Source organism: Mycteria americana, chromosome 14, assembly GCF_035582795.1.
Source record: "Mycteria americana isolate JAX WOST 10 ecotype Jacksonville Zoo and Gardens chromosome 14, USCA_MyAme_1.0, whole genome shotgun sequence".
In the NCBI taxonomy this organism is placed as follows: domain Eukaryota; kingdom Metazoa; phylum Chordata; class Aves; order Ciconiiformes; family Ciconiidae; genus Mycteria; species Mycteria americana.
The window spans coordinates 16,712,918-16,740,316 of NC_134378.1; the positions used below are offsets into that span (position 1 = coordinate 16,712,918).

At 45.3% G+C, this 27,399-nt stretch overlaps 1 protein-coding gene across 1 annotated transcript; it reads right to left on the bottom strand.

The window, feature by feature from the left end:
• Nucleotides 1–270: 270 nt before the first annotated feature.
• On the bottom strand, nucleotides 271–25,134 carry PRPF6 (pre-mRNA processing factor 6). The gene is made up of 21 exons (XM_075516794.1): nucleotides 24,953–25,134; nucleotides 23,850–24,018; nucleotides 22,930–23,048; nucleotides 22,193–22,271; nucleotides 21,082–21,258; nucleotides 20,059–20,214; nucleotides 19,257–19,351; nucleotides 18,367–18,523; nucleotides 17,989–18,151; nucleotides 14,972–15,090; nucleotides 14,090–14,308; nucleotides 12,324–12,446; nucleotides 11,364–11,485; nucleotides 10,053–10,191; nucleotides 8,943–9,062; nucleotides 7,546–7,722; nucleotides 6,549–6,682; nucleotides 5,965–6,056; nucleotides 3,737–3,851; nucleotides 1,557–1,683; nucleotides 271–757 (listed from the first exon to the last, which is right to left on the bottom strand). Exons 1-21 carry the CDS (start codon nucleotides 25,021–25,023, stop codon nucleotides 605–607), a joined length of 2,826 nt encoding a protein of 941 aa, XP_075372909.1. The 5' UTR covers nucleotides 25,024–25,134; the 3' UTR covers nucleotides 271–604.
• Between the last annotated feature and the right edge of the window lie 2,265 nt (nucleotides 25,135–27,399).

Genomic DNA, 27,399 nt, shown 5'->3' on the forward strand with positions numbered 1-27,399 from the left:
AGACCGAGCTAAACCAGGCTTGTGGCAAAAAACTAAAAAAAGAGGGGCCAGCCCAGCCCTTCCCCTCAGCTGCTGGTCTTCCCCCAGCAGAACTCCACTCGTCTCCTCCGAGGACATCAGTGTATTCAAACAGCAACAACCCAGATCTGCTGACAAGGAACCAGCACCAGATGGGCCAAACACTAAAGAAACTGCACAACGGGGGACAGGACAGGACGGGGATGCATGCTAGGGAAGAAAACAGAGGAACTGCTAAACTGTCAGAATCCATACAAGCACTACTTAAAGCTTTTATTTACAGGGGGGATTCAGGCATCAAAATGGAAATGCCAACGGAGCCTCACAAGACTGCTCATCTCTCCTACGTGACACCAGCAACAACGTTCAGACGTGCTGCAAGAAGCCGATGACCGCGTTGTGTGAGCCAAGAGCACTATCGCTGGGAAGAGAAGGAAGCAGCTTTTCTTTTTGGAAGAAAGATCTTTCGTATCACCACCGATCTCCTGTCCTCCAAAATCTGTGCCACTGTACGGGCGAATGCACCAAAAGCAGGTAAGCAGACAAGTCCTACAGAGATGACTAACGCAGCTGAAGCCAGCATACTCTAGAAGGTATTTTTAAGCTTGGCTGCCACAAGCACGAGAATCTCGCCGATCTTCTTCTGCCAATTCTCTATGTCCTTGGAGACATCACACCAGAGCTCTCCGTGGCGAGGTTCAGCATTCTCACAGCGCTTCCTCACCTCTTCTTGTTGTTCCTACGAGGAAGAAAAACGACAGTTTGCAAGTCTCTTAATGCCCTTGTTTATTCCAGCACAGAGCCAAAAATTTAACGATCACCCCCCTGATTCAAACACTCTTCCAAAGCTTATGGTGGGTTTTTTGCTTTGTTTTTTTTTTTAAAGGCAGTATCGAAGCCTGAGTCAAAATTCAGAAGCAGCAACTCTCCTGCCTTGCTGAACAAAGGGGCTGAATTACAGTCAAGCAAGTTTTGGCTACACCGGAGAAATTGCAGCAGAAACTTCCTTTGCATTACCACCTGCATGAGATCTGTCAAGTGAGAGGTCTCTCTGAAGTCAGAAGATAAACACTCCCATCATTTCAGTAATATCAGGCAGTAAAAACTGCCATAAGAGATTAGAACAGACTGTTCCTCCGGCTGTGTTCACGTGCAAGCTGTCCTGGACACTTGTGAAGAAGCAGGACTAGTTAGACAAACCCAGCATCGCAATTACAGGAAAATCTCCTACGAGAAAGCTTGCATTTTACAGAAGGAAGATTGATTTCATAGATTTTTGCACGAACTAGCATGACTGTGGACAGCAAAGAAGCCTGAAAGACAGCGCAGCTAACGACAGAGCCTTTTAAAAACCACCACACAAGCCTGTTCATGCTCATTCGTGACCAGGCGTGACAGCCGTAGCCTCATCTGCGAGCCACACAGGCGGCAGCAGCGGCGGCGTGCTCAGCCCAGCGCCGCAGCAATCCCCGGGACTGGGTAACCAATATCAGCAAGGCATTCCTGCTGCCTTCCCCTGCTCCCAGGCTCACACTCACCTCTGTGCCATGCTGGAGCTCAAATTTGTAAAAGAAAGCCCAGGCATCCCCCAGGTCAGAGTCGATCTTCACTGTTCGGTGAAACCACTCTCTGGCCTTGGTTATTTTACGCTCGCTCCAGAACAGCCTGTTGAGAAAAGCAGAAGTGAGTGGACAAATAACCTCTTTAGAGGAACATGCCAATCTGCAAGCACTCCAACTTAAAGGCTCTACAGGTACTTCAATTCTTTGCTCTCCCAGGAAGGAAAGAGCAGATTTTGTAGGCATCTGCTGACTGTCCTTCCCCTGGGAAGGGAAGAGATACGAGAGGACCAAAAAGAGCATCCACCACTTCTTCTTCACTCTCCCCCTCATGAAGCAGGCTAACTTAGCCCAGGAAGAGACAAGACACTCCTGAGAAGGGAAGTGTTACTCTCTGAGCTCAAACTTTGCTAACTCAATTGCTTAATTTTGCTGTTCCAGATTTCGTGTAGAAAGAGACAGGATAATATGCCTACATCTATTTCCCCTCCTCTCATTTCTTAATATGTCAAGTCGGTTTTAGCATCTAACGATTAAATAACTTCTAAAAGCTGAAAATTACATGCACGTCCCTGGGGCCACGGCTGTGTGCGGTCACACATTCACATCCACGAAGCACGCGCTAGTGGAGCAGACCCACCTTGTCAGCTCCACTTCACGAGGAAAGGCGAGCACGTAAGCTTCCGCGCTCAAATCCCAGCCTGGCACCCCGCCCGCCCGCTGCCATTTCAAAAAGGTACTCGTGAATTCTGAAATTTCTCCCCCGTAATTAACCAGCTGAGTCAATAGTCTCTTGGTTTCGCTCCTTTGCATTAAACAGTTCATTTGAGCTGGTAAGGTCTTTATCAAATCAGCCAGCCATCCCTCATAAAGAGCTTAGCCAGTCATAAAATTATACAGCTTATGTGATTGTTTTTAAGCCCTATAATACTCTTGATTGTTCCGTGTTAAATAAACTGTGATTTAAAAGAGCACGAACAATGATAGCAGAGGCTCAACACCTGCAGGTAATGGCCATTTTCAGCAACATATTTCACAAAAAGTTTTTCACAGATGTGCGACACTACGGTATTGCTGTACCTACATGCAAGTCGTGATGGGAGGTGGAAGCTGTTTGTGTTGGGATTAGCTGCTAAACTCTCTGAGGTTGCGCCAGAAGGGGCCTGGAAGCAGTTTCCATAAAGCAAAAGTTAACATTTTTCTCACTTGCTGCTAAAGCTGAACAAGTCGGCTGTCATTATCTGGCAGAACCCAGTGCTGCAGTCACTGGAGTGTATCCTACAGTTTTCTTTGGCTTATAAAAAAGAGTTGTGAAAGAATTGGGCAACTGTTTGGGCAAAATGCTTCCTGCATTAACCTCTTCTGGTATTCACAAAGGAAGAAAAGGAAGTTTGTTCCAATCACGACTGCTGCAGAGCTGTTCGCACATCAGATCAGAAAGGATATGGCGTGAGTCAATTCTAATAGCGGCTTTTCATCGCTGGAAGCCTCACAATTGGATCTAGACAAGATGACAATTCCTAGTAGATTATCTTCCCATTTTCAGAGAAGCAAACTACAGTATGACTGGTAGTCTGCATTCCAGGAAGGGCCACAACTGAAGAAAACTGACATAGCAGAAATTCAGGAGGGAAGACAACTACAACGGCACAGAATTCAGCTTAGAATTAAAAAAAAAAATCTGACAGGATCCAGGGTAGAGAGAAAAGATGAAGAATACACTGTCAGCCACATAAAAATTGAAAAATAACCAGCAAAAATTGTCCCTAGTTTCACAAATATGTAAAACATATCCTATAAAACTTAATTAAGCCTAGCTCATCTGAAAGCACACTGAAATCCTTTTCAGGAAACACAAAGATAGCAATTTTCAGAGTGCCAATACCCAGCACTGGAAAAGGGCTCCGTGTGAATGTATTGTTGTCTGTGCCGCAGTCCCAGGCCCACCAGAACAGCTTGAGGGCAGGATGGCATCCCCTGCCTTGAATCAAGGGAGAGATTTGCACAGTTACTAGGAGACAGCTTGAGAGCTGTTACTTGCTTTGAGGCTTATTAGAGCTGCTGCAGCCAGAATCACATGGTCGTGCTTGAGTGTTTCATCGTGGATGCAGCCACACACAGAAACGGGTATTTTTACAACATCAAGTACAGGAACTCACTTGGCCACAGCCAACAGGACATGTGGGTCATGTTCACACTTCTTGAGAGCATCCACACTCTTGGTCTTCCGCTGTGGTCGCGCTTCAAGGAAAATTGCCTCTGACCACAGGATTCCTTAATCAAGGCAAGAAGGAAGACTGTTTAGTGTTATTTCTGCGATTAACCCTCCCCATCCTGTCATCAGGCCAGTGCTCTCTAACACAAGTGCTGTCATCAGGCCAGTGCTCACTACTACCTCCACCCTGGTGTTTACCCATGCCCCAGCCTCATCCCAAATCACTCTTTCTGCATGGTACTTCATTCAGTACTCTCAATTTTTAGCTATCGCTTGCACCACGCTGGACCTTCAGTTCTGAATGTCTCTGTACCATAACCCTCCTGCAGCTTCAGCGTTCCCTACGTTGGTGTGCGCTAACCCAGAGCCTTTCAGAGGAGACATTGCAAGCAGTGGAACTGGGGAGGGCAAATCAGCATTTTGAAAAGTGAAAGATATCCGTTTGTCTGGATGGGAAACTGCAGTGGCAGAAGTCATCCCAGAAGGTGCAAAGTACACCACTTGGAAGCCATTTCAAGGGTGCCAGAGCGCACCACAGTCTTACTGATGCTGGCTCTCCACGCATGCGATGAAGGACAGAGTAGGTCCAGGAAAGCCGGGTTTAATCCCTAGTTCCTTTCACTGCCAAAAGCAAGAAAGGAAATATGCTCAGAGGAGCATGAAATCTTCACTTTCTCATGTCAGCCAACCATACCTGCTGATCACTTCAAAGCAAAGCCTGAAAGCTCGTGTCTGCCAGGACTCTATCAAAGTGCTCTCGCTTCCCATAAGCTGCACCAGAGGAATATACACAAGCTTTGATGACTGCAGTGACAGACTGGAGCAGAACTCTTCTCTTCTTGCTCTTTATATATTAGGGTCAAACCACATTTTTCAGGCCTCTATTTTCAGGCCTGCTGAGGACACAAACACCATCATGTTTCAATTTTACTCTTTGTGCAGCCTGCCTACACCAGCCATAAGCAGGCAGGAATCAATTCCGCAATCGATGGACACAAGTCTCTGGTTTACATGACTGTAGGTGTCCAACGAGCTAGTCCCTGCAGGCTTTTATTCTGGTTTGTAGAGTTTTAAGATAGAGTTGGAAGCGATTTTATTTAAACAAAAACTGAGATCGCGCTGCCCATTTCCATAGCAACAGGCAGATTCTGTAAAAAAGCCTGTGGTGGAAAACACTCATTAAGCATTAGGTCATTCACAAAACAAAGTGGGACTTGGGTGGTATTGCTCTGTTGACCCACTCGCACGGTGAGCGGCTTGCAAAGAGTTTATCATGTCATAATAGTCACTTAATTCCCAATTATTTCACTGGGACTTAAGCAGCTGCCAATTAAACACCTTTCAAAACCTAGCCTGAAGGCAAGCTAAAAAGGCTTGCCCTGCAGTAGACTACTACATTTTGTAGTTATGTGACATCTTCTCTCCAAAGATGTCAACATGTTTAAATAATTAAGTCTTCCCGCAATTCTGCCAAAAAATAGGGAAGCATTATGCACTTTCTCCTCCCATCCCAAGAGGCAAATGTTTCCACTGCTGGTTAGAACCAATTGACTTATATAATATGACCCATTAGCCTTTTCTTAAATGAGTTAAAATAATCAAAAACCAGGACTAAACATTTATGGTACACGATTCCCTAATCATGACTGCGACTGAAATTTGCTGCCAGCACAAGTTAAGCACACAGTTAGTAGAGCAACCAGTGCAGCCAAACCGGCAACGGGAATTCTCCTATGGCCAGCTGTACTCCAATGAGACAGGGAAAAACCCATTCTGTTTCCACTGAACTTCCTAACTACAAACACTTGAGAGTTTTTCTTCAATTTTAAACCTTGGCAGACTTCTACCAGCTTCAGAGAAAAGCCACCCATATCCAAGATGCTTTCCCAGGAAACCCGTGAACAAACCGTGGACCACAGACCCAATAATATACCGGATACTGCAGCAAAATGGAACGAACACCAACCCGTTACCTCTCTGGTGCGAGATAGCACAAAGCAACTGGGACTATTCACAAAAGACCCTCAACATTTCATTTGTAGAAGGATGACTGACACCTCTCCAAAACACAGTATTTTGAGACCTGGCCAGAAAGGACATCTTGGAAAAAGATGTGCCTTTATCAACTGGGCAAAACAACCGTGTTTAAGATAGAAATGAGATCCAGCTCACCTGAATTGGGGCATTCCTGCAATGCTTTGGCCATCAGAGTATTTGCAATATTCTTTAACCCAGCTCTGTACTCTAATCGCACAGACTCTAACCTGGTAAGGAAGAGACTCGGTGATGATATTTATGACAACATATTCACTATGCGGAAACAAACAGCAAGTCACATGAAGGTCACTGGAAATTGCAAACATCTGCCCATATTCTGAATATGTGTAGGTGACTGACATCCTCCCATTCCTCTGTGTCTAAAAATAAATATGACCTTTATTCTCTAATGGCCTAGATCAAAAACAATCTGAAAAAGGGACTATAACAGAAACGAAAGGTCCCTGAGTTTTCATGCTCTGTGCGCTACAGCTATCAGGAAAGAAATAACTAGTCCCCAGCTCCTTAGAGTAGCTACATACCAGCCAGGATCACCACAGCATTTCTGGTATTCAAAAAAAGTTGTTAGTCCAGAAGAAACTCTAGGATGGACATGGTCACAAGTTCCAGGCTCAAAAGGCTGAGAAGATGTAAAATAGCTGGCCTGCAGAATGCATTGGCTTTGTAGCCCAAATTCAGTTCATCTCCACACAACTCACCAGAGATCTGGATTCTTTGGATTCTTTAGGCGAGACTTTTCCAAGATGGCTCTTGCTCTAGTCAACTGCCCAACTTTCTCCTCCAGCCTGGACAGCAAAAGCCACAGGGGTATGGAATGGGGACACTTTTTCAACTGTTTGAGGAAAAAAAAAAAAAAAGATGTAGATTTGAAAAAAATCTTATAACCCCTATAGAAAAGAACTTCCCTCCCTACATCCTCCTGGAGAGTTTAAAAGAAGAGAGGCAAAGTTGATTACGTTGCTCAAATTTCTCCTAGTTAGTCTTACAGCAGAGAACAGTACAAGTTTCTCCTATATCCAAAACAGCCAGGTACCTCAACTATGACTGAGCTATCCCAGTAGCAAGAGAAAGAATACACCTCCCTTAATAATACATCTACAATTTGTGCTCTGTCTGGAAATGGAAGGCTCTCATACATAACCAAACCACAGCAAGAGAGTGTGCAGGAAACAGACTGCCTTTGAAGCCCAGGAAGTCATTAGGATAGCGACACTGGCAGAACCTGCTTCCATATTACTTTCACGGCTGACGAGTTTCAGAAGCATTCCTACGCGAGGACACCGATTACCATTTAAAAGAGACACGAGTGCTCTGTAGGCCACCTCCTTTTACTGTGTGTTTCTAAAGAGCTCCTTAGGAGGCTTTTCTTTTAAGAGTTCTGCTTTCACTCTTTACAGTTTTTAGAGAATTATTGTGCAGTGACTTTCTTTTCCTACCAGTGAGGAGTCAAGCATACAGCAAACTCTCTCAAGCGAGAGAGTGCATTTTGCACATGGATACTGGGTAAGAGAAATTCTTGCTGCTTATCTCAAGGTCCTAATATTTTTTGTTCTGTTATTGTTTTATCCAGTGACAGAGAGAACAGAAATCATCTCTTCGGTTAGTCTGGGACAGAGCCTTCTCCATTTTGATTCGAAGACAGACATCTCCCCAGGCCAGAAGCACAAAGCAAACTTTCAATAACAGACATCTTACCCCTTGATTATAAGCCTCCCGTGCTTTCTCTACCAGCTCCTTTTGTTCCTCGATTTGTCCCTTCATCATCCACAGTTTGGGGAAGTCCTCATAGTGCTTCAGGGCTTCCTCACAAAGCTCCTGGGCTGCAGCAATGTTCCCAAGCACCCATTCTAACTTCACAGACTTCATGAAGACCTGAGAAGGAACCAGAGCTGTTTATCACTAGCAGCCATTGAAAAACAATTACTCCGTCAATGCAGTGGGTTCCCACTTTCATATACATTCATTAGAATGCTATTGATTAGCTACAGTTTAAAGTAAAAAAAATAAATACCAGGGTTAAATAATAGCGGGAACAGATAATGAGAAAGGTAAATGCAAATATTAAAGGAGTTGGAACAGCGCAATCAATCTATATCTCCCCTATTAGCATACAGTTGACATTCGTACAAAGAGCATAGCTTTAAGGACACAACCAATTAACAAATTTGAGCCTGCTTCATCAGCACAATCTGATCTCCTTAGATCCAAGCTACCAAGACCACCTATTCTTACTTATGGCTTCAAGTTGCAACTGTTATCCTGCTAATTACAAACTGGTACATATACTTTTCTGCCCCCAAATGCCTTTCTTTTAGCTACTCATGGAATTTACAGCTGTGAGAAATACATTATAGACCGAAGGCTGTTTCACTCCTCTTCGATCCCCGTCCTCCACATTCCCAAACTCCCCCCGCTCTGACTTTGCAAGAGAGGCACCAAGTCTGAGACCAGAGCTGGTCTCTCCAGCTGCCAGCTGGAGAGAAGCTCCCCGACTGACAAAAGAGGAAGAGGACAGTGTAAAAGATCTAGGATGAAGCACAAATTTGGGGGGCAGGGGGAGGCAGGGGGGAAACCAAACTCCTTTTTCTTTTACTTGGACAAGTTAAAATAGTTCTATACCAACAGCTGAAAATCGACAAAGTTTATCATACCAGAAGTAACTCTAGAGATAAACACGAGAGTGTAACTTTAAACAACAAACGCGACCAGAGCTGTCTTTAGCAAAGCAAGCATAAGTCAGTCTTCTGTGAAAGTATTTTCTCTCTCGTTTTTCCGAGACATGCTTTTATGCAACATGAACATTATACAAACAGCTGTAAACTGGGAATTTCCTGACTTTTGCCATTTGTGTAAAAAAAAATGAAACCCTTCACTTGATCCTAGCCTTTTTTTCCCCCCATCGTGCCGTGATTTTGTGTCGCAATTCGCTGGAGAAGCGCTGCAGCAAAGCGGCCACATGCCTGCAAAAGGCAATGGCAGGGAGCCATCTGGTCAGTCACTAAGGCCGCAGAACTGAAGGAACTCCTCCTTCCGCCTCAACTCCCCCGTGGCCAAGAGAGGCCTCAGCCTCTCCACCCTTCACACATCCTTACCCTTGCAGTGGGGGCACTGCTGCGAGCTTTTGCCAGCAGCCTCCTTGCTCTTTCATATTCATTGTTTTCTGATTCGAGCTTCACGGCAGCCAGCCAGATCTCCTCGCTGTTGGGGTTGGCCTGCAAGAACATAAAATGACAGACAAATGCATACAGTGAATCAACAGCAGATTTAATCCTTTGTTTGATCCAGATTAAAATTGAAATCAGAACTTTGTCAATCCACACTAGGATTTTTTTCAGTTCAAGCTCCTCCCAATCTTCTTTGACCTTTGAAGTTTATAGAAATTCTCCAAAACAGATGCGCAACACAAAGATATATGCCAGTTTAGAAGTTGGATGCTTCTCAATTGTTGAAAAGCATTAATGCTTGATCTTCTGAACTTCCAGTTTAAATACTGAAAAGATCACAGGGTCTGCCACAACAAGACCCTCATTTTATTACCCCTGAGCAAAAAAAATGAAGCTTGAATTCCCAACTGAGGTCTGTGAACACTCCTCCAATAAAAGTCATTTCAGTGACAACCATGTCAAAAAGTCTTCAGGATGGTAACAAAAAGCACCAAGAACAAGTTTAGGAAGTAACTATCTTTTACCTTCCATCTCAGGACCTGTCATTTGGTTTTCCTATCAGCTTTTAAGCCTCTTTCCCAGCGTTAGAACTGTATCGCTCTGCCCATCTTAATCTTTCAGCATCCAGCAGACAATTCCCTTCGTTTTGCTGTGGATTAGTGGGTTTGGTCCAAGCCATAAGTAATGCAGTAACCTTATTAATTAGGACAGACCACCATCCTTTTTACTGAGGAGACAGATGACCCAACACAAGGGGATTCTGATCCATGACTGGGGTTGGTGGGAGCCATGGTAGTAAAATGAATGGTTTGCGAACTCAGGACCTGGTGTGGTACTATGAAAAGAGTAGTAGTACACTCTTGCTTCCAGCTTGCTGCTATTTTACAGGAGAACATTTTGCCACATAAAACAATCAAAGAACAGCGGAAGCCCCCATCATTTTGAAAGGCAACAGGAATCAGGTGTTGACAGAAAAAGCCTACTCTGTATTCTTTACCAGTTGTACTTAACACCATCACACAAGTCAAACATACCCACCTGGAAAGCCAGGGCCAAAATGCTTCTGGCTGCTGGCACATCTCCTGCCAGCCACTTCGATTTGGCTCCCATGAGCCAGAGCACTTCTGCTTTGGGACAGTGAGCAACAGCTCTCTGCAAAAGAGCCTCCAAGGATTCTCTGAGACAAGAAAGAGCAAGTTACAATCACTCAAAATACTGCCAAAGGCAAGCTCTCACACACCATTTCCACTATCACTCAATGTTATAAATATTGTTGCAAAGTCCAACGTTGTAAACCCTGATAAGTTGTTTCATAACAAGGAAAGGGTGGGGTCTTTTTTCACAAGGGTTCTGAAATCAGCACTCCACAAATGGCTCATTGTTCAGACACCTTTGTTTGATAGCCTCTGCGGAAAGACCCTGCACACAAACAGCTCATTTGTCTTGGAAAGAGCCATTCTTCTTAAACTTTACTAGAAACTGAGACAGGAAGTTTTTCAGAATTATTAGATGAAGCTGACTTGATCTTACTGAATTTATTTTTCTCCTCTGGAAAATATACTTTTCAGGTAGAACAAGGGGCTTAAAAGACAGCCACCACTGTCTTTTAAGTTTCCCACCACTGGGAAACATGGGAGAACAACATCAAAAGCAAAGGCATACTTGTTCCAAAAAAAAAAAAAAAAAAAAAAGGCCTGAATGAGGCAGAACTCAGCATCTGCAGTCACTTCCACACAACGGCCTTGTTGGCTTTAATAAGACTGATTCCACGTGCATAAGTGGTCTACTGCGTAGATTGTTGGCTTTATTTAAACTTTGGGCAGAAAGTTTCAGATGTGTAAAGCTTTATGAATAAATTGTAAAATAAGAGGCCTGAACTGTGACAGTATATCACCAGTCTTAATATAGAACGTGATACACATTCACAGTATGTTTAATCAGAAAATGCCACAGATGCTTGGACAACTTCAGCGATGAAGTAGTTTATCTGTGACAATTAAATTAAACACTTGCTGTATTTCTAGGTGATTTGTATTCCCAATTTTTTCTAGAAATGCCTTCTCAAAGACGACTGTCCCCACCTTGCCTATTCATAGCTATTTTAACCAAGTAATCCCTACTGCCAAAAAACTTTTTATGACCTTCATAAAACCCAAAGATGTTATGACCACAACAATAACAAAGAAGGTCAGACCTGCAAACAATGCCAGCGAGTTTCCACCAGCTGAACTAACTCTGCACGTGCAACACGCCACTTCAGGGATCATCTTGTAGCTTTTCTTCCTCCCCAATCTGTCACCCCGTAACAAGGATGAACCCCTCCACCCAAGGATTATGCAGCACACATACCTCGTTCCATGGTTTTTTTCGAAGTATGCTGCTCGCAGCCACACGCTCTTCTTGCTCGGGAAAACTTGCAAGGCATAGGCATAAATTGCTCGGGCGCACTCCAGAGCATTATGAGCAACACACTAAGGAAAAACAGGTCAGAACTAAGTCAGTTTAGGGTTGCACTGAAATCCAGTGCAAGAAAGAATTACACGTGCATAATTCAACGCAGAATTCAGTAATTCAGAGTAATACATGAACTGGGGCATTACACAGAATAGTTACTATCAGCTTTTTAAAAGAAAGCAGGGAGGAAATTTTCAAGCGTCCCTCTATCAGAGCAAAAGTATCGCTGGCCTTTCACTGGGACCGACACGCACAGGCCAGCTTGAAAAATCAGTGAGGCATTGTAAACGCTCTCGTGTTTGCACTTCGTTTGTTTTTTACAAGCAAAACTATAAGCGCCACAGCGTATGCCCGCCTACTGCTGTAAGCCCAATTCAAGGCCAGTGAAGTGGACATTTCTCATGCTGAAATAGAATTTAGTTTTTAGTGTATGTTCAAACTACTCCCCTAAAGCAAAGAAAGCCTGGTAAAGCTTTTACCCACTCCCCTGTCCAGTCTTACGTTAACTCTTGAGCTACAGTGTTTACGCCTTGAAACTCAACTCCCAGTTCCTTTAATCAGACCTCAATCTCTGCTGATATCACACACACAAAAAAAAAAACCCAAAACAAAAACCCCAGCAACCAATCTATCACAATACCAACTTTTTGCTTAGTAAAAATTCAAATCTGAAAAAAGCTCTATGATACAATAACCTGCTGAGAGGCAGACTGGCCAAACGCAGGCAGATGTTGTGGGATTCACATCCACTTCCACCGATAAAAAATGTCATTTCCCAGGCTCCAGTTCAATTTCCTCCAATTAAAAAAATTACAAAAAACAACAACAAAAAACCAGCATCACAGCCGGACGTACACTGTCTGCGTCTTCCATCCAGGTATGTTTCCGATCTTCTTCCTCAATCCCAATCCCAATCACAGCTCGCATGATTGCCTGGCACGTGGCCACACTTCCAGCTTTATCACATTCCTCAGCATCCTAGAAACAAGAGTAAAGCCCTGCTCATTTTGAGAAATCAGCACAAGAAGTTGGATTCCGCAACAGTAACTCCTCATGCGCAAACACAGAGACATTGTGGGTCACTGCCACATTAAAAATAATCTTATTACTCAAACATATCTTGATACTAACTAGTAAACCTACACCCACAAGGAAGGTGCTATAGTTGTAGGCAAAATCAATCAGAAGTTGGTTAAGAAACAGAGCACGTCATCTGCATCCACTGAAAAGGAGTAAGTGTGACAATGCCTGACCTTTCCAGCCCGAAAAGTCTCCTCTTGGGCTCCACTGACCTGCCCTGGGCTGGGCCAAGCAGGGACCTGGCCAATAAAAAACTGCAAGAATTTGAGAAGGAAGAATTGTAACATCAAAACTACTGATCTTCTTTCAGCTTTGGGTTGATTCTTAAGTCTCAATAAGGGCTAAGCGATAACGGAATTTAAATGAATACACCCTCAACCGGTGTTAAGTTAAAGGTGCAAAGGCTCTCTCACCAGAGCATATATGGAAAAGTGGAGTTTTCTGACATACAAAGCTTTCAGAAAGCCAAGCGTGTCCTGCTTAAACTTGTTAAAAAGGCCTCTGATCAGATAACAGAAATGGCACAGTCCTAGTACTGAAAAGGAACTCGAGAAGACAATGATGCAGAGGCTGTGGTGTGGGTTTTTTAAACAGAAGTTGAAATTAACCTTTAATTGTTTTACTGACATAAAGAAAGTTACAATTCTTTTAGATGCTAACAAGGATATCTGTTTAATATTAAATGCTTGTTCATTATCAATTCTCTTAAGCTGTGTGCCAAGAAGATTTTGCTGCCTTGACGCACTGTAAGTGATTTCAGTAGCAAACTGCTTTAAAGACTTGTGCTTAAACAAAGCACAGCACATATTCAGGAGGAAAGAGGCTCTTTTAACCTGAACACCAAGCCATTTAGATGGCAATAGTCTTTGAAGTGTCTTACTAACTCAAGAAACTCAAGCACCACAGCTTTGGAATGTGATCAAAACACTGGAAACCGCTACAACTTTTTGCTACTTTTCTAGTACAGAACATCAAAAATACGGTGACCTGGGAAGGGACCTCCACAGAGGCTGCGTTTTGTAAACGTCACTGTACAACACAGTTCCACGTGTCAGCTGTGACTACTTTGCACAGCGCCAGGACTACAAGCCAATAAAGGACTAACAGAATATTTCCTGCCTGCTACATGTGCAATATTTTTATTGACTTCTTACAACACTATCTGACAAAGACTTCTTTGGCAAACAGATACCTTTTAAGCCAAAAGAGACATATGCAAAAAATACATAAATCCTTCACTGGAGGCTTAAAGCCTCTGTCCTACTTAAGGCAGCAGCTGCTTCAAGTTGAAGCTGGTTATCTTCCAAGACAGAAGTAAACCAGACATTCCTCAGCTCAACACATGCAATGTTACCCCAGTGTATCACCTAACTATGGCCTTGGCGCTCCTCAGCTTTTTAGTCTCACCTCTTGTATTTTCATGGGGATCTCCACTGATAAGCCTAGCGCAAAATTACTCTATCCTACAATATCTTGCATCAATAGCCTTCAAAACAGAACTTAGAGTTCATCTGGGTCTCTAACCAAGGCCAAGCAAATACCTGTATCCATTGCTCTCTGTTGATTTCCACACCATTAGCCCTAAGAGAAGTGATGGCTCTGTCAATGATTTTCTCCACCATCTGGGTGTTTCCATTGGCTTCCTCCAGTTTGGCAGCAGTAATCCAGATGTGACGATCCGTTGGAATATTCTCACGGGCTTTGTTAAGGACTTTACGAGCATTCTCATATGTCTCCAGCCTTGCCAGCGCAAGCCACAGCTGTGGAGCAACAAAAGATGTATTTTAGATTAGAACAAGGAGATGACAATGCCGCTGTATGGTAGTGCCGGCCCAAAGAGATAAGCAGCTTCATGCTGTTTGCTACTAGTTGGCAATCGTCCTCAAGTAGTATAAGCAGGCTGCAGAATACCAATGGAGAAACAGTAGAAACAGAGTCTACTACTGTCTGTAAAGCTCAGTCCTAATCACCTCAAGATATCATCTCTCTTTGCTGGGCTGCTGCACTCATATGTCCTGTCCACATCACCTTTTAAACAGCCCAATATTACACTCTGGTTCAGCGTTCCAGAAACAAGCAACTTTGGTTTAGATTCCCCAGGCTATACGTATGCTTGTTTTCACAATTGTCAAGGCACTAAACATGAACACAAACGTGGCTAATTGGCTACAGCAGGCACAGCAGTACACTGGCATAACTAACGTAACAATTACACAGGAAAATGAGGCATATAATGACCACCAGACAATTAACTCTGGAGAAAAAAAGCACAGTCCACTACTCATCACATTCTTCTCATTGTGGCATAAAGTGCGTGGTAGAAAACTCATACTGCACTTACTCTGCCTTTTGTTTTCAAAGCTCTACTGCCAACCTAAAGCGGTGCGCAGGGGGTTGCTTTATTCTACTTTTTTAAAACTTACTTCAACGCTAGTCGGACAGCACTCCACAGCCCGACTCAGCATGATCCTGGCATCCTCAGGTTCTTCTAACTCCACGGCTGCTTTCCACAAACGCACCGAATTTGGAACGTGCTCAAGGGCTAGAGAGACAAAACAATGATGTCAATCATGACAATGTAGTTTACCAAAGAGAACTGTATTTTTTTAAGATGATATATTAAAGGCTTTGTCCTATTACAGATGAAATTTCCTGAAAGAGAGAAGGGAGGGAACTGTACTTGTATTAGCTCTTGCTTCAACAATGAGAACTTAAAATCAGAAAATAAAAAACTTAATAATTTTAATTGGAAACAGGTTTCGGAGAGCCAAGGGCTTTTTCCCTGTACAAGCTGTAATTGCATCCTCTTCAGTAAAATACCTAGCTGAACAAAGCCTCCAGTCTCAGCAAATGAGCATATGTAGGATCTTCAAAATTGGGCAGCCTAATCATGCTGGGTCTCCCTTTATAAAAAAGGAGCATCTTCAGTGCTAACTAATAACACAGCCTTGTTCCTTGGATGTTGAAACTGTCCCTTCACAATTTAGTTTTCCCGTAGGCATCTCCTGACAGCTTAATGGATCCCAGTTTAGCTTCCCAAAAAGTTATTGGCCCACTATGCAAAAATAAAACAGAAGGATGCATAAAAGCTTAAAGGTATTGCTGACACTAACACCCTAAACCACTGAATCCAAAGTGTTCTTTCAGCAATCCAATATGGGCTCCATCTAATTAAGAGTCTTTGGGGTTTCCTTAATCTCATCCAAGAGTTAGCTACGGGTGGTAGAAACTGCATTCTCTGCAGACTGTCCTACATGTGCTGTCTGAAACACTGAAGTCTAAACAACAGCTTTTCTCAGCCTGTCTCTTCATAATCTTGTATCTTAAAGATGCATTGAGAAACTAAAGGGTTTTTTTAGCTTTTTGTCACTACAACTTACACCACAGATTACTAGTATTAGCTGCATTGCAGTAGAAGTTTAATTGCTTCCGTGGTGATTGTACACAAACGTGCTATAGCAACAGAGGACTGAACACATCCTTCCTCAATAAAGCAAGCATAACTGCAGGACCACAGAAACGGGTGGGAAGAAGCATCTAAACCTACTTTTAAACTAGATAGGCTTCTAGGCAAGGCTGTTCCTTTAAGCATTCCTGCAAAGGCAGAGGCACACTGCTGAGCCTCAACTTCAGAGCACACCCCAGCTCTACAGAAATACACAGAGCATTTACAAGTAGTGTGCACTGGGGATTTGGGCATTAACCGTTTCTCCTTGAGTCTGCAGTAGCAGGAGATTTTTCTGAAGAATTTAAGTGAATAATATCAGCCTGCAAGAGCTGAAAGCATCACTCAGCAGGACAGAACATGTTTGCATAGATAGAGCATTCGATTTTTACACCTCCTCAAGATGCGTTTTAAACACTCAGCTTGGTGGCTCTCCCGTCAGAGACAGGCTTTAAAAACTCCAGAGGTTCTGCTGGATGATAGGAATGCGCAGAGCCAACAGACGAGAGAAACACATTATGAAAAATCACACTTCAGTGACGTTACCTGGCAGTCAGTCTTTTTCATTTTTGGAGAAATAATGGGTTAAACTGCCACTTATCTTAAGGCTGTATATACAAACAGCTCCAAGCATCATATTACTGATGTTCCCTAGGTAGCAGAGGAGCACTGTGAAGCTGTTAACAGGCAGAAACTGGAAAGAGAATTATAAATCATGTTCCACTCCACTAACAGCTTTCTATCAGAGATTAAGTAGGTGGCTCCAAAAACTGAAGCAAGATGTTTTTCTCTTCGCAAATACGTTTAAAGCAAAACTCAGTACTTAATGCGTAAGTCACTGCTTTCACACAAGATGCTCTCCTACCTGAGCTGGACTCAGAAATCTATTTCTGCTCGTATGAAAGTGTTTTTCTGTTCAATGTCTATTAGTGCTCTTGAGAACGACACACAGTGTCACAGGAGTGACGCTTCACAGCGTGCTGCACTGCTTAGCCAATGAAAATTAAAAAAGCTACTGAATCATTAATATCTGAACTCTTACAGCTTCAAACCCAGGAACCTTTAAGTGCCTTTCATCCATATGCAGTAAGAGATCATTTCACCAGAGATGTGCAATTTTACACGCAATAGTAAGAGGTAGGAGGCAATTTACTTTCTTCGAAGCCAAGCCATTCAATACTGTAGAATGCTTCACAATGATTTAGTAAATGTATTAAATGCAGACCCTTTTCCCTGTCTAGATTAAAGTCAGGAGATGTAATTGATACAACTCAATAGTCACGAAGGATCTAACCTCTACTGATACAGGCACAGTAACTTAAAGTAATCAAAGAATTAATACTATGAGCCTGCACGGAAGACTTGGGTTCAGGACAACACAACAAACTGCTGTTAAGAGATCCTTGTTTGGAAAAGACAGTAATTCCACAAAAGAGGAAAATCTCCGAGTGCAATACAACAGAAGATTTAACGGTTTTAGGTAAGCACCACAGAGAAAAGCTGTTTGGCAAGAACACCAAACATGCTACTCCACCAGGAGTAGCTCCTCTACCAGGAATCACTGTGGTCCCTAACAGGTTACAGACAAGTTGGAACTCAAACACAAAGTCCAGTATCTTTTCCAAAATATATCACAAGGTGACAGTTAAAACATCCTTTTCTCCTTAGAGCATCATTTTTAAATTTCTTTCATCTACCTGTCCAACACTGATCAAGTTGGAATTGGTTTTGTTAAGTGAAATGTCATTTTGCAATTGCTCAGTAACAGCAGCTTTCCACTGAAGGATGTTTTACAAATACTTCAACTCTACTCTTCGACTCAATAGCAGGAAGTTCCACCATTAAGGCACACATTATTAACAACTGTATTTTCACCAAGGATGCAAAAAAAAAAAACAAACCCCACACTTAAACTTACAGACACATCCTGAACAACCTACAACGCAAACAGAGGGAGAGTCAGACTTTGTTCCCTGACCCTGCAGAAGCTCTCACCTTTCCTAAGGACGCGTTTCTTTGCACGGATATCTGTCTCCAGCTCTGCTGCTCTTATATAGATTCGGACAGACTGCGGAAGGTGGCGGACAGCTTGGGCCACCACAGCCTTGGCTGTATCCCCAGGCTGAAGCCGAGCAGCTTCTAACCAAACATCTTCACTCTGTCAGGAAAAAGAAACAATCTTCCTTGACATCAAAACAAGAATTTAAAATTAGAGCTTCTAGCTAAATATGTGTTCTTTTAATACTGCAGATAGTGAAGCTGTATCAGATATAGCCCGATATAAGCTTAACAGAGAGATGATGCTGCTGCTCGTAACCACAACCTTTTCCTACTGTCCTGCAAGGATCAGCAGGGAAGCAAAGCAATTCTGACCTTGGGGCACATCTCTGTTCCTTTCATGATGAGGTTTCGAGCCACCTGGAGTTTGCCAGTGACCTCCTCCAGTCGGGCCGATGCTATCCAGGCTGGCGGATGATGAGGATTGGTCTCTCGTACAGATTTCAGGAGCAAACGGGCTTTCTTGATATCACTAAGGGAGGAGGAAAGACAGGCAGGAAAATTTTAAGCACGCTAGCAAACAATTCTCCTGAATCAGTAAGTGCTTTCCAGTCAGTTCTTCACAGCCACACTCAGATGCACAGTAACTGTGACCTCAAATGTTTCCATACTGGTGACACAAATTACATACTACCAAAACAAGCTTACAAATATGCACTAACACAGTGAGATCACACTGAAAACCGGTTAAGTATTTAAGTAAGATTTTTAGGAATTACAGCTGGGCACTTGCAGTTGGAGGCTGGTAAGCACAGGCGTTGATTTAAGTCAAGTATCAGCATCAACATTTGCACATATCACTTTGACTTCAATGGCAATTCCTTATGAAACAGGCATCAAACTTCAGCTTAGAGAGGTTTTCAGAGGTCGTCAATCAAGCCTAAATTAGCAGTACACAGGTACAATTACCCAGGTTATTTCCTCGCTGGCAGGCAGCCACACACTGCCATCACTCTGGCATGTTAGTCCAGGGATAGAATAGAAACAATCCTCACAACTGATGCATCCAGGTCAGATGCTAAACACATCAGTTGAAAGACTATACCAGATCTCATGTCAAAAGAATTCACCCTCAAAAAACTCACCTAGCATCTTTTACAAATTAAATGCTAGCTGAAAGCCACCCGCTCAGACAGATTTCCATTTATATGCAGCATCACAGCCATTACTAAGAGGATAAATCAGTTAATCCTTCTTAAACTTACTTGATATCTCCTCCATGTGTGGGAATCATCGAATTCAAGTCTGTCAAATATCCTTTCGGGTCCACTACAGTCTGGCCACTCACAGAGTCCGACACCTGGGAAAGTCAAGTCAGCGCTACTGAAATAGCCCCACACTCATAGCCCCACAGTCTGCCTGCACACATTAAAGACTGGAAAAGACACTGCCGCTACACAAGAACCTAGGCATTCATCTGTTACCAAAACCAAGGAAGGAGGAAAACACAAAGCCTTGCTTATTAGCTTCTTTCCACTTCTAAAATACACAACTTTAATGTTAAAAATGTAGTACCACTGAAAATCTAGAAAACAAGCAGCTTGGCTTTCAGTCACCAAAAGGTCTTGCAGCCCTGCCAGCTAAAGCCCATCTTTTTAGTTTAAACCAGATTTAGATGGGAAAATCCATGAAAAAGAACAGAAGTCAACAACAATTTAAGAGTAGTATTTTTCAGCATTTTGTCCTGCATCCCTACACATACAAGATATGCTTCCCTTGGTAAAACGACCAGTGCTGTTTGCCTGAAGTCCACCTCTGGTAAAACAGGGCGGTCCGTTCTCCCATAATGACCAAAACTTCCAGGGACAAACTGTTATTTCTCAGGAAATTCTGTTCGTGTAGAGGGCATGAGATTTGGGGAGGAGGAGCACAAAATTATTTTACAGCTGAGCTGTTTCTTCTAACACACAGGAGAATGAAAGACTTTTCTAAAAGCAGGTCTGAAATAGCAGCACACCACCAACCCCGGGTATACCTGTGACAGATCCTGCCTTCCAACATCCTCACCTGGCTTAGCCTCATATCCATCAAGGTGTTCCTGGCTTGGCCAATCTTCCTCATATCCAATTCGCCTGTCCCAGGTGTCATTAAGCCTGGTGTCATTCCTCCCGGGTACGGAGTATTCAACCCCCCTGGATACGGAGTATTCAATCCACCAAATTGCTAAAAACAAGAGCAAGAGAAATACATTCCTAAAAACTCTTCTGAGATTTCAAAAATAATTCAGGCTGTTGGCTGATCTGCTCTTCTCCAGTAACTACAGGACAGAGATGCCAAAATCCCACAGGTACTCCTGAAACAGTGGCTTCCCTGAATAACGAGACATTTCTCATACAGGTTTTGTAAATCTGTAAGTATTTCAAATTTAGTCAAGTACCTCAAGTTTAGTCAAGTCAGTGAAATAAGTAACAAGAAAGTGAAAAATTCGAGCACAAGCATCTAAACCTAGCACATTTAAACAAGAATATCTACAAAGAAGTCCCATGGACATCTGGTGCCAGTTCAGGGCCAGTCAGCTTCTCCTGTAACTGTATGACCATAGCAGCCTGCGGCTATGTAGCAATAAGCTAAATTACTTAGTTTTCAGTCAACGATAAGGCAAATAAATTTTAACACAATTGCTCTAGAGTTCAGCAAACCATGAGGTGAAACTGAACTTTATTTTCCGTTCCATTTTTGCAAAACGTTGTTATAACAGAAACGGATGTTGGTTACGCTCACCAAAACTCATTATCACCATTTTACAGCCAGAGAAAAGGAAAAGAAACACTTTCTGCCATTTTTAACACAAGAAGCAGGCTCTCCCTGCCTATCCTCTAGTTTTCTCTGGTAATGGGTATGCACTGAAAGACACCGGCAAGCACAGGAGTTTAACATCCAGCAATTCCTTTGAAAGATTCGCAAACTACAAGTTTTTTGGTCAGGTATCTTTTTTTTTTTCCAAATGCCACTAATGAATGCACAGTTTAACCCTCGTCTCTAATTATAAAGTACGGATCACACCTCCATCAGGTTTGCTTTCCTACTCACCGTTTGGCGTGGGTCCACAGAAGTGTGATTCTCCCCTGATTGTAAATGCTTTGCAAAGAAGCTGTCAGGTACAGGAGTCAGCTTCTCATAACGAGGATTCCTCTGACGCTTGTTCCTGGCATCACCAACTTCTGGAATACTCAGCCACTCTTCTTCTGTGACCTCTGCTAGCTTCCGCTATTTAAATAGGAGTTTTCATCATTATTTGCTGTAGAAATTCATTCTTTTTACCTGCTCTAATTCCTTAATAGATTTTTTTTCTTGAAAGAATTCAAGATCAATTAAACACTTAAAAGTCAAAGGTCATACTTTTTTCCTAATCCAATGTATAAAGGAATTAGATGCATTTAATTAGAATTTGGTTTTAGTCCAGACTGAGATTCGAAACCAATTTTATTATTAAATTCAGTGCTACAAAGATTCAGACTAATCTCAGTGCCTGCAGCATTGAGTGGTTTACTACTCATCATTAGACAATAGCTTTAAAAATACTTTTTATTTAAAAGAAGATTTAGAGTCAGGAGATCCTGCTCAACTGCTCCTCCAATGCCAACAAGTTTTCAGTCCCTCAAAGACAGAAATGCAGCACCTTCAAGACCTGATGTGAAGTCACAATAAAGCACAAAAGCCTAGTATCAAAATTTGCATGAATTTCACCACCTGGTGCATCCACAAGAAAAGCACTCAACAGGCAGAATCACTGTATTCTCCCATATCCCTACAAAGTAGCTTATGAACACCCACTCCCATCAACCGAGTGCAACTTCGAATGCCGCTGTCAGTAGAGACAATATCGCTTTATCACTTACTGCAGACTCCATCACCACTGTGATTTAAATCAGCGCTACCAATTACACTGTCCGTAACCGTGTAACGGCACCTGGCTGAAAATTCTACTGCAGTACTTGAGAGAGCTTCAAAGCAAGATCTTCCGCACCACTAGCTGCCAGCTTCATATTCGTTTACTTATTTTTCCAGCAGAAAGTAATTCTAATCTGGAGAATAACGAAGTACTTGTTTGCTAACACACACAATCTCAGCAAAGAAATGCAGAACATACATCCACCTCTCATATGTCATAAAAGTCACATTTCAGACGTTTTTTCCTTACTTTCAAGTCTGAGAACTGCTGCTGAATTTTGGGTCGTTCCATACGGTATTTTTCTATTTCCTCTTTTTCTCGTTGTTCCCTTAGGAAAAGGAGTACTGAGGTTACGCTCAAAGTAACACTGGGCAAGTTGTTAAACAAAGTGTTGATATTACAGAAAAAGGTGTCTGATCAGAGCTAAGGCATAAAAAAAGGCATTTTTTCCAAGCTTAGGTTATCAACATAATGACAGAGATGTCTTATCAAGTAAAACAATATCATAGTGTAAAAACAGACCTCTCCAACCAAGGGAACTTCAGTCTTTAACGTCCTCTTACCTGTGGACCAGGTAGTGAGTTTAACACATTAAGTATCACTCACCAGTTTACAAGACACCTGCATTACATGACTTTTCTAACAATTTCCAGTGTGCTGTGCAGTATGTGATGTGTCAAAACCAGTCACTCAGCATCTCCCCACATCATCTTAATGAACTACAGTGAATCTTAATTAACTACAGCGAAGCAATTCAGCCACATCAACTCTCAGAGCAAGTTGTGCAAAATACTCATCATCCTTAAAACTTGGAGCCACAGGGTCAAAGGTACGGCATTAAAACAAATAAAAACTGCGTACGCTTCTGAAAACGTACCCAGTAGACAAGGACAAAATCTGAACTGGAAAATGGAAGAGGTAGAGGAAAACTCTAAAACACAAACTAACTAGACGACACCCCATGCCAGCGTTGTAATTTAGCCTACCTTCTTTCTTTTCTGCGTTCATCCATCCTCTTATCCAAAGCTGCATAAATAGCATCTGCTTCCTCATCGTCTTTTTCATAGGGACCGCTTGAGAACAGGCTCCCAGCATACCCATTGAACTAAGAATTTGGACAGAGAGAGAAAGAAAGAAGGAAAAAAAAAGAAAAAAAACCCCAGTATCTTCAGTTTAAAGCTCCTGCTATGTTCCTGCTACAGCCAACAGTCACCCAGAATGACGAAAATGCACAAGCAGGCTATTTCTAACAACATTGCATCAGACTAACACATCCCTAAATAAAAGCCGCTTTCTTCTACCACCCCTAGTGTTTATTCTCCCACACCATTTCAAAAGCAAAACTGCTTCAAAATTGCTCCTCTTTCAAAATTGCTTCTATTAAGCAATAAACGAGATCCCAGCATAGAAGGGCCATTTTCTTCCATTAACCACTTCTTTTTTTAAACTACTGAAAGCAAACAAAAAGAATAACAGTATTTAACTAACCAAAGTGGGATTTAAACACAGGAGACTACACAGGCCACATAAAGACAAATATATGTCAAAGCACGAGAGCTTAGATTTCATTTGTGCAGGAGAATACAAAATACATCCCCCAAAGTACTTAAACTAATATTTTATTTATGGACCTCTTCCCAAGACTCTCAGGGCTCTGTATAGATAATTAAACCACAATACGTGGACCAACGCCACAACAAAAATCTGCAAGCACTGTACCATTATGTATAACGAGGTCTCAATTAAAAAAAAAAAAGAAAAAAAGGAAGTGCTGCTAGCAAACTACAGGAAATTCTGGCCTTGAAACCTCAGCTAATACAGGGTTTCATCGCAAGAGAGCAGGGAGCTAAGGGACTCCTCTTCCACTTGGGGAAAAACACCTCCGGAACAATGAAAGTCTCATCACCTCATCGTAATTGGTGTCGTTCAAATCTTCATCATCATCATCAGCCGTCTGATTCTTTTTCATCTGATCCCCAACAGTTCTCTTCCCCGGCGGAGCATGACGATCATCCACGGGGTCGTTGGCATCACGGGCAGGGCCGATATCAGAGCGGGTGGTGAAACCTGTGGCTCTGTGTTGATAAACCAGTAGCAGCTAATTAGCAGGCTGCAACCCCACTGTTTGTTACGCCGGCAGTCTGTCAAAATTATTCCTTATAACAGACAATAAAAATATCATTCTTTTGCAAGAACGGCATCAGCCGGTCCCCATCCCTACCATGCATAAAGCCTGGGGGAAAAAGTTGTCCTCTTATAGGGAGAACTTTATCTACAAAGACACCGCAATCACCCGGCTCACCGCTCTACCATCCGTCTTGTATCAAGACACGCTTTCTCTTCTAAAATGTGTCTCTCGGTTAGACACAGTAAAAAAGCCGCTCCCACAGGCTGTAAGGCGCTACGGGGTGGGGGCCTGGGCGCGGGGCCGGGGCGCCTGGGGCTCGTCAGACACCCCACATTCAAGGAGAGAGTATTTCCCAGGGCACAGCCGATAGAATCACCCGTGTAAGGGCACCAGCAAAGGAGTGGAGGACAAACATAACTCACAGCCAGCAAAGGGCAGCTCCTGGTGTCCACCCGCCACCCAAAACCGCCTCTCGCTGTTCCCAGCACAAACAGAGCCGGGTTTAATGATCTGAACGGGGCCCCAGGGACACAAAACCCGGAGAGACACGATCCCCTCCCGGCCAGCGGCCTCTAAAGCACCCAGGAACTTAACCGCCGTACCAGGTCTGCATTTAAATAAAAAAACGCCTATCTGAACAGTAACGCGAACCATCTCGGAGAAGTAACACCTGAAAAGCCGAGCAGGCCGCGCGGGGCCGCCGGCCTGCCCCGAGGGGACGGGGACGGACGGGCCACGGGCACCAAGCCAGGCACGAAACGGGGCCCGGGGGCGTCCTGGGGCCCGGCGAGGACGGCGGGCGGGCCCTGAGGGGGAGCCGGGGCGGGGAAGGCCTAGGCCGGGCCCGCGGGGGAGCCGGGGGAACGCGGGCGGCGCCTCACCCGCGGCCCAGCCCCGGCACGTAGCCCAGGGGCGCGGGCATGCCCAGGAACGGCTTCTTCTTCTTGTTCATGGTGCCGGTGGAGGCGGCGAGGCGGGACCGGGACTAGGACCGGGGCCGCTGGACCCGACCGGGGCAGCGACGGCGGCGGCGGAAGCGGCGGCGAAACCAGGCGGTGCCAGGGGGCGGGGCTACCCAGGCGGGCCGCGCGGCACTTCCGCTCCCGCGGCGGCGGGGAAAGCAGAGCGCCCCCTGGCGCCGCGGCGGTCCCGAGAGGAAGGGAGAGGTGGGGTGGGAGAGGCCGTGTGTGTGAACCGGGCGCGCATGCGCACACCTGCCGGCATCCTGCCCGCGGCCAGGTGCGCGCACATCTGGACGCGCACCCGTGCGCGGGGCACGCGTGTCCTCACACGCCCGCGCAGCTGCCCCTGCGCACGTGCACACCAGCACACCCGCACGTGCCCCTCTCCCGCCACGGGCGGAACGCGCCGCGGCCCCCGCGCCTGCCGCTGGCCCCGCTCCCGGCTCCCCCGCGCCCACGCGTGCGAGGGGCCGCCCCCCTCCTTGCACCCCCGTCACCCCACGCCTCCCCGCATGCACCGACGCCGCCCTTACCCGCGCGAACACGCACGCGCCGTCGCGCACGCCCAGGCACGCCGGCGTCCCTGCCACGCGGGCGGACGCGTGTGGGGACGCCCTCGGGTGCGCCGGGCCCCGCGCCAGCCGCTTCCCTCCTGGTTTCCCCCTTGGAACCCAGAAAATCCTCGCCGATCCACGCCGCGCCCAGCGAAGAGCCTGCGCGGGCACTGAGCAACCGGGATCTCTTTGCTGATTAATTATAAACGCGATCCCTCTCCTTTTGCATCCGCAATTAACGGAGCAGACGGTGCGCCCGGCGCTTAAAGCCAGCGGTGCCTCGGTCTGCTGCGGGTGAGGGTGGTGGGGACGAGGATGATGGGGACGAGGATGATGGGGACGATGGGGACGAGGATGATGGAGATGAGGATGGTGAGGATGAGGACAATGGGGACGAGGATGATGGGGACGAGGACGATGGGGACGAGGACGATGGGGACGAGGATGATGGGGACGAGGATGATGGGGATGAGGACAATGGGGACGAGGATGATGGGGACGAGATCGATGGGGACGAGGACGATGGGGACGAGGATGATGGGGACGAGATCGATGGGGATGAGGACGATGGGGACGAGGATGATGGGGACGAGGACGATGGGGACGAGGACGATGGGGACGAGGATGATGGGGATGAGGACGATGGGGACGAGGATGATGGGGACAAGGACGATGGGGATGAGGACGATGGGGACGAGGACAATGGGGATGAGGATGATGGGGATGAGGACGATGGGGACGAGGACGATGGGGACAAGGATGATGGGGATGTTGAAGCCACGCTATCACGGCATTTAAAATTTACGGCAATTATCAGGAAACAAGTAGCTGCTGAGGATGATTTGGAACACGCCCAGGAGGCGAGCGTCTCTGCTGGGGAGCGAAGCCGACACCCCGTATTTAGCAACCCCCGGCCGCACCGGGGGGAAAAAAGGGGAAAAAGGGGCCAGGAACGTCCCGGCAGGGCCCGGAGCTGGACGAAGCCCCCGGCGCTGCTCGCCGTCGTCCCTTGCGGGGCTGCGACGCACGAGCCTTGCTTTCCCCCTGCTCCCCTCCGCTTCCCACCCGCTAACGATTTCCAAGACAAATTATCTCTGCGAGCACGAGGGGGTTTTGTGCTCATTGCTTCACCAGCCCGCGGGTCTCTCGCCCCTGGTTTTGCCGTGTGGCGGCAGCAGGGACGGCCGTGCCGAGGGGCTGAGGCATCCCGCGGGGTGGGGGGGCCCGGGTCTGACCCTTCGGGGTGCTGGGATCCGACACCTTGGGGTGCAGGGATCTGGCCCCTCGGGGCTGGGCAGAGCAGCAGCCCCTCTGCCTGCACCATCCATCCTTCCAGGGGACCCGAGGACGTCCCAGGGGCTCCTGCCTCAGTTTCCCCAGCCGGCAGCACCGGGCCGGTTTCTCTCGCCCACCCACCCCGGGGGTGCCAGGATTAATTAGCGGCCGCTCAGCAAAGTCTCCAGGCGACCCTGAGATCCAGCTGGAACGAACGAAAGGGTCCTTGTCCCTCGGGAGAGGCTCGGGGTCACGGATCACAAGGGCGAGGGGGAGCGAGAGGGGCGCGAGGGGCGCGGGGCTGGTTTGGGGGCTGTCCCCATCCCGCAGCCCAGTCCTGCCTGCCGCTGCCAGCCCCTGCCAGGTTTCCACGCTCCAAACCTTAGAGCAGAAACCAGCTGCGGGGAAGACAAATAGCCCCATTTTGCATGCTAATGGCAACCCAGCCCCCAGCTGCTTCCCATCAATCTATTTTTGGGTTTTGCTGTAGAAAAAAAAAAAATTAAAAAAAAAAAAAAATCACTTTTGCCAAACAGT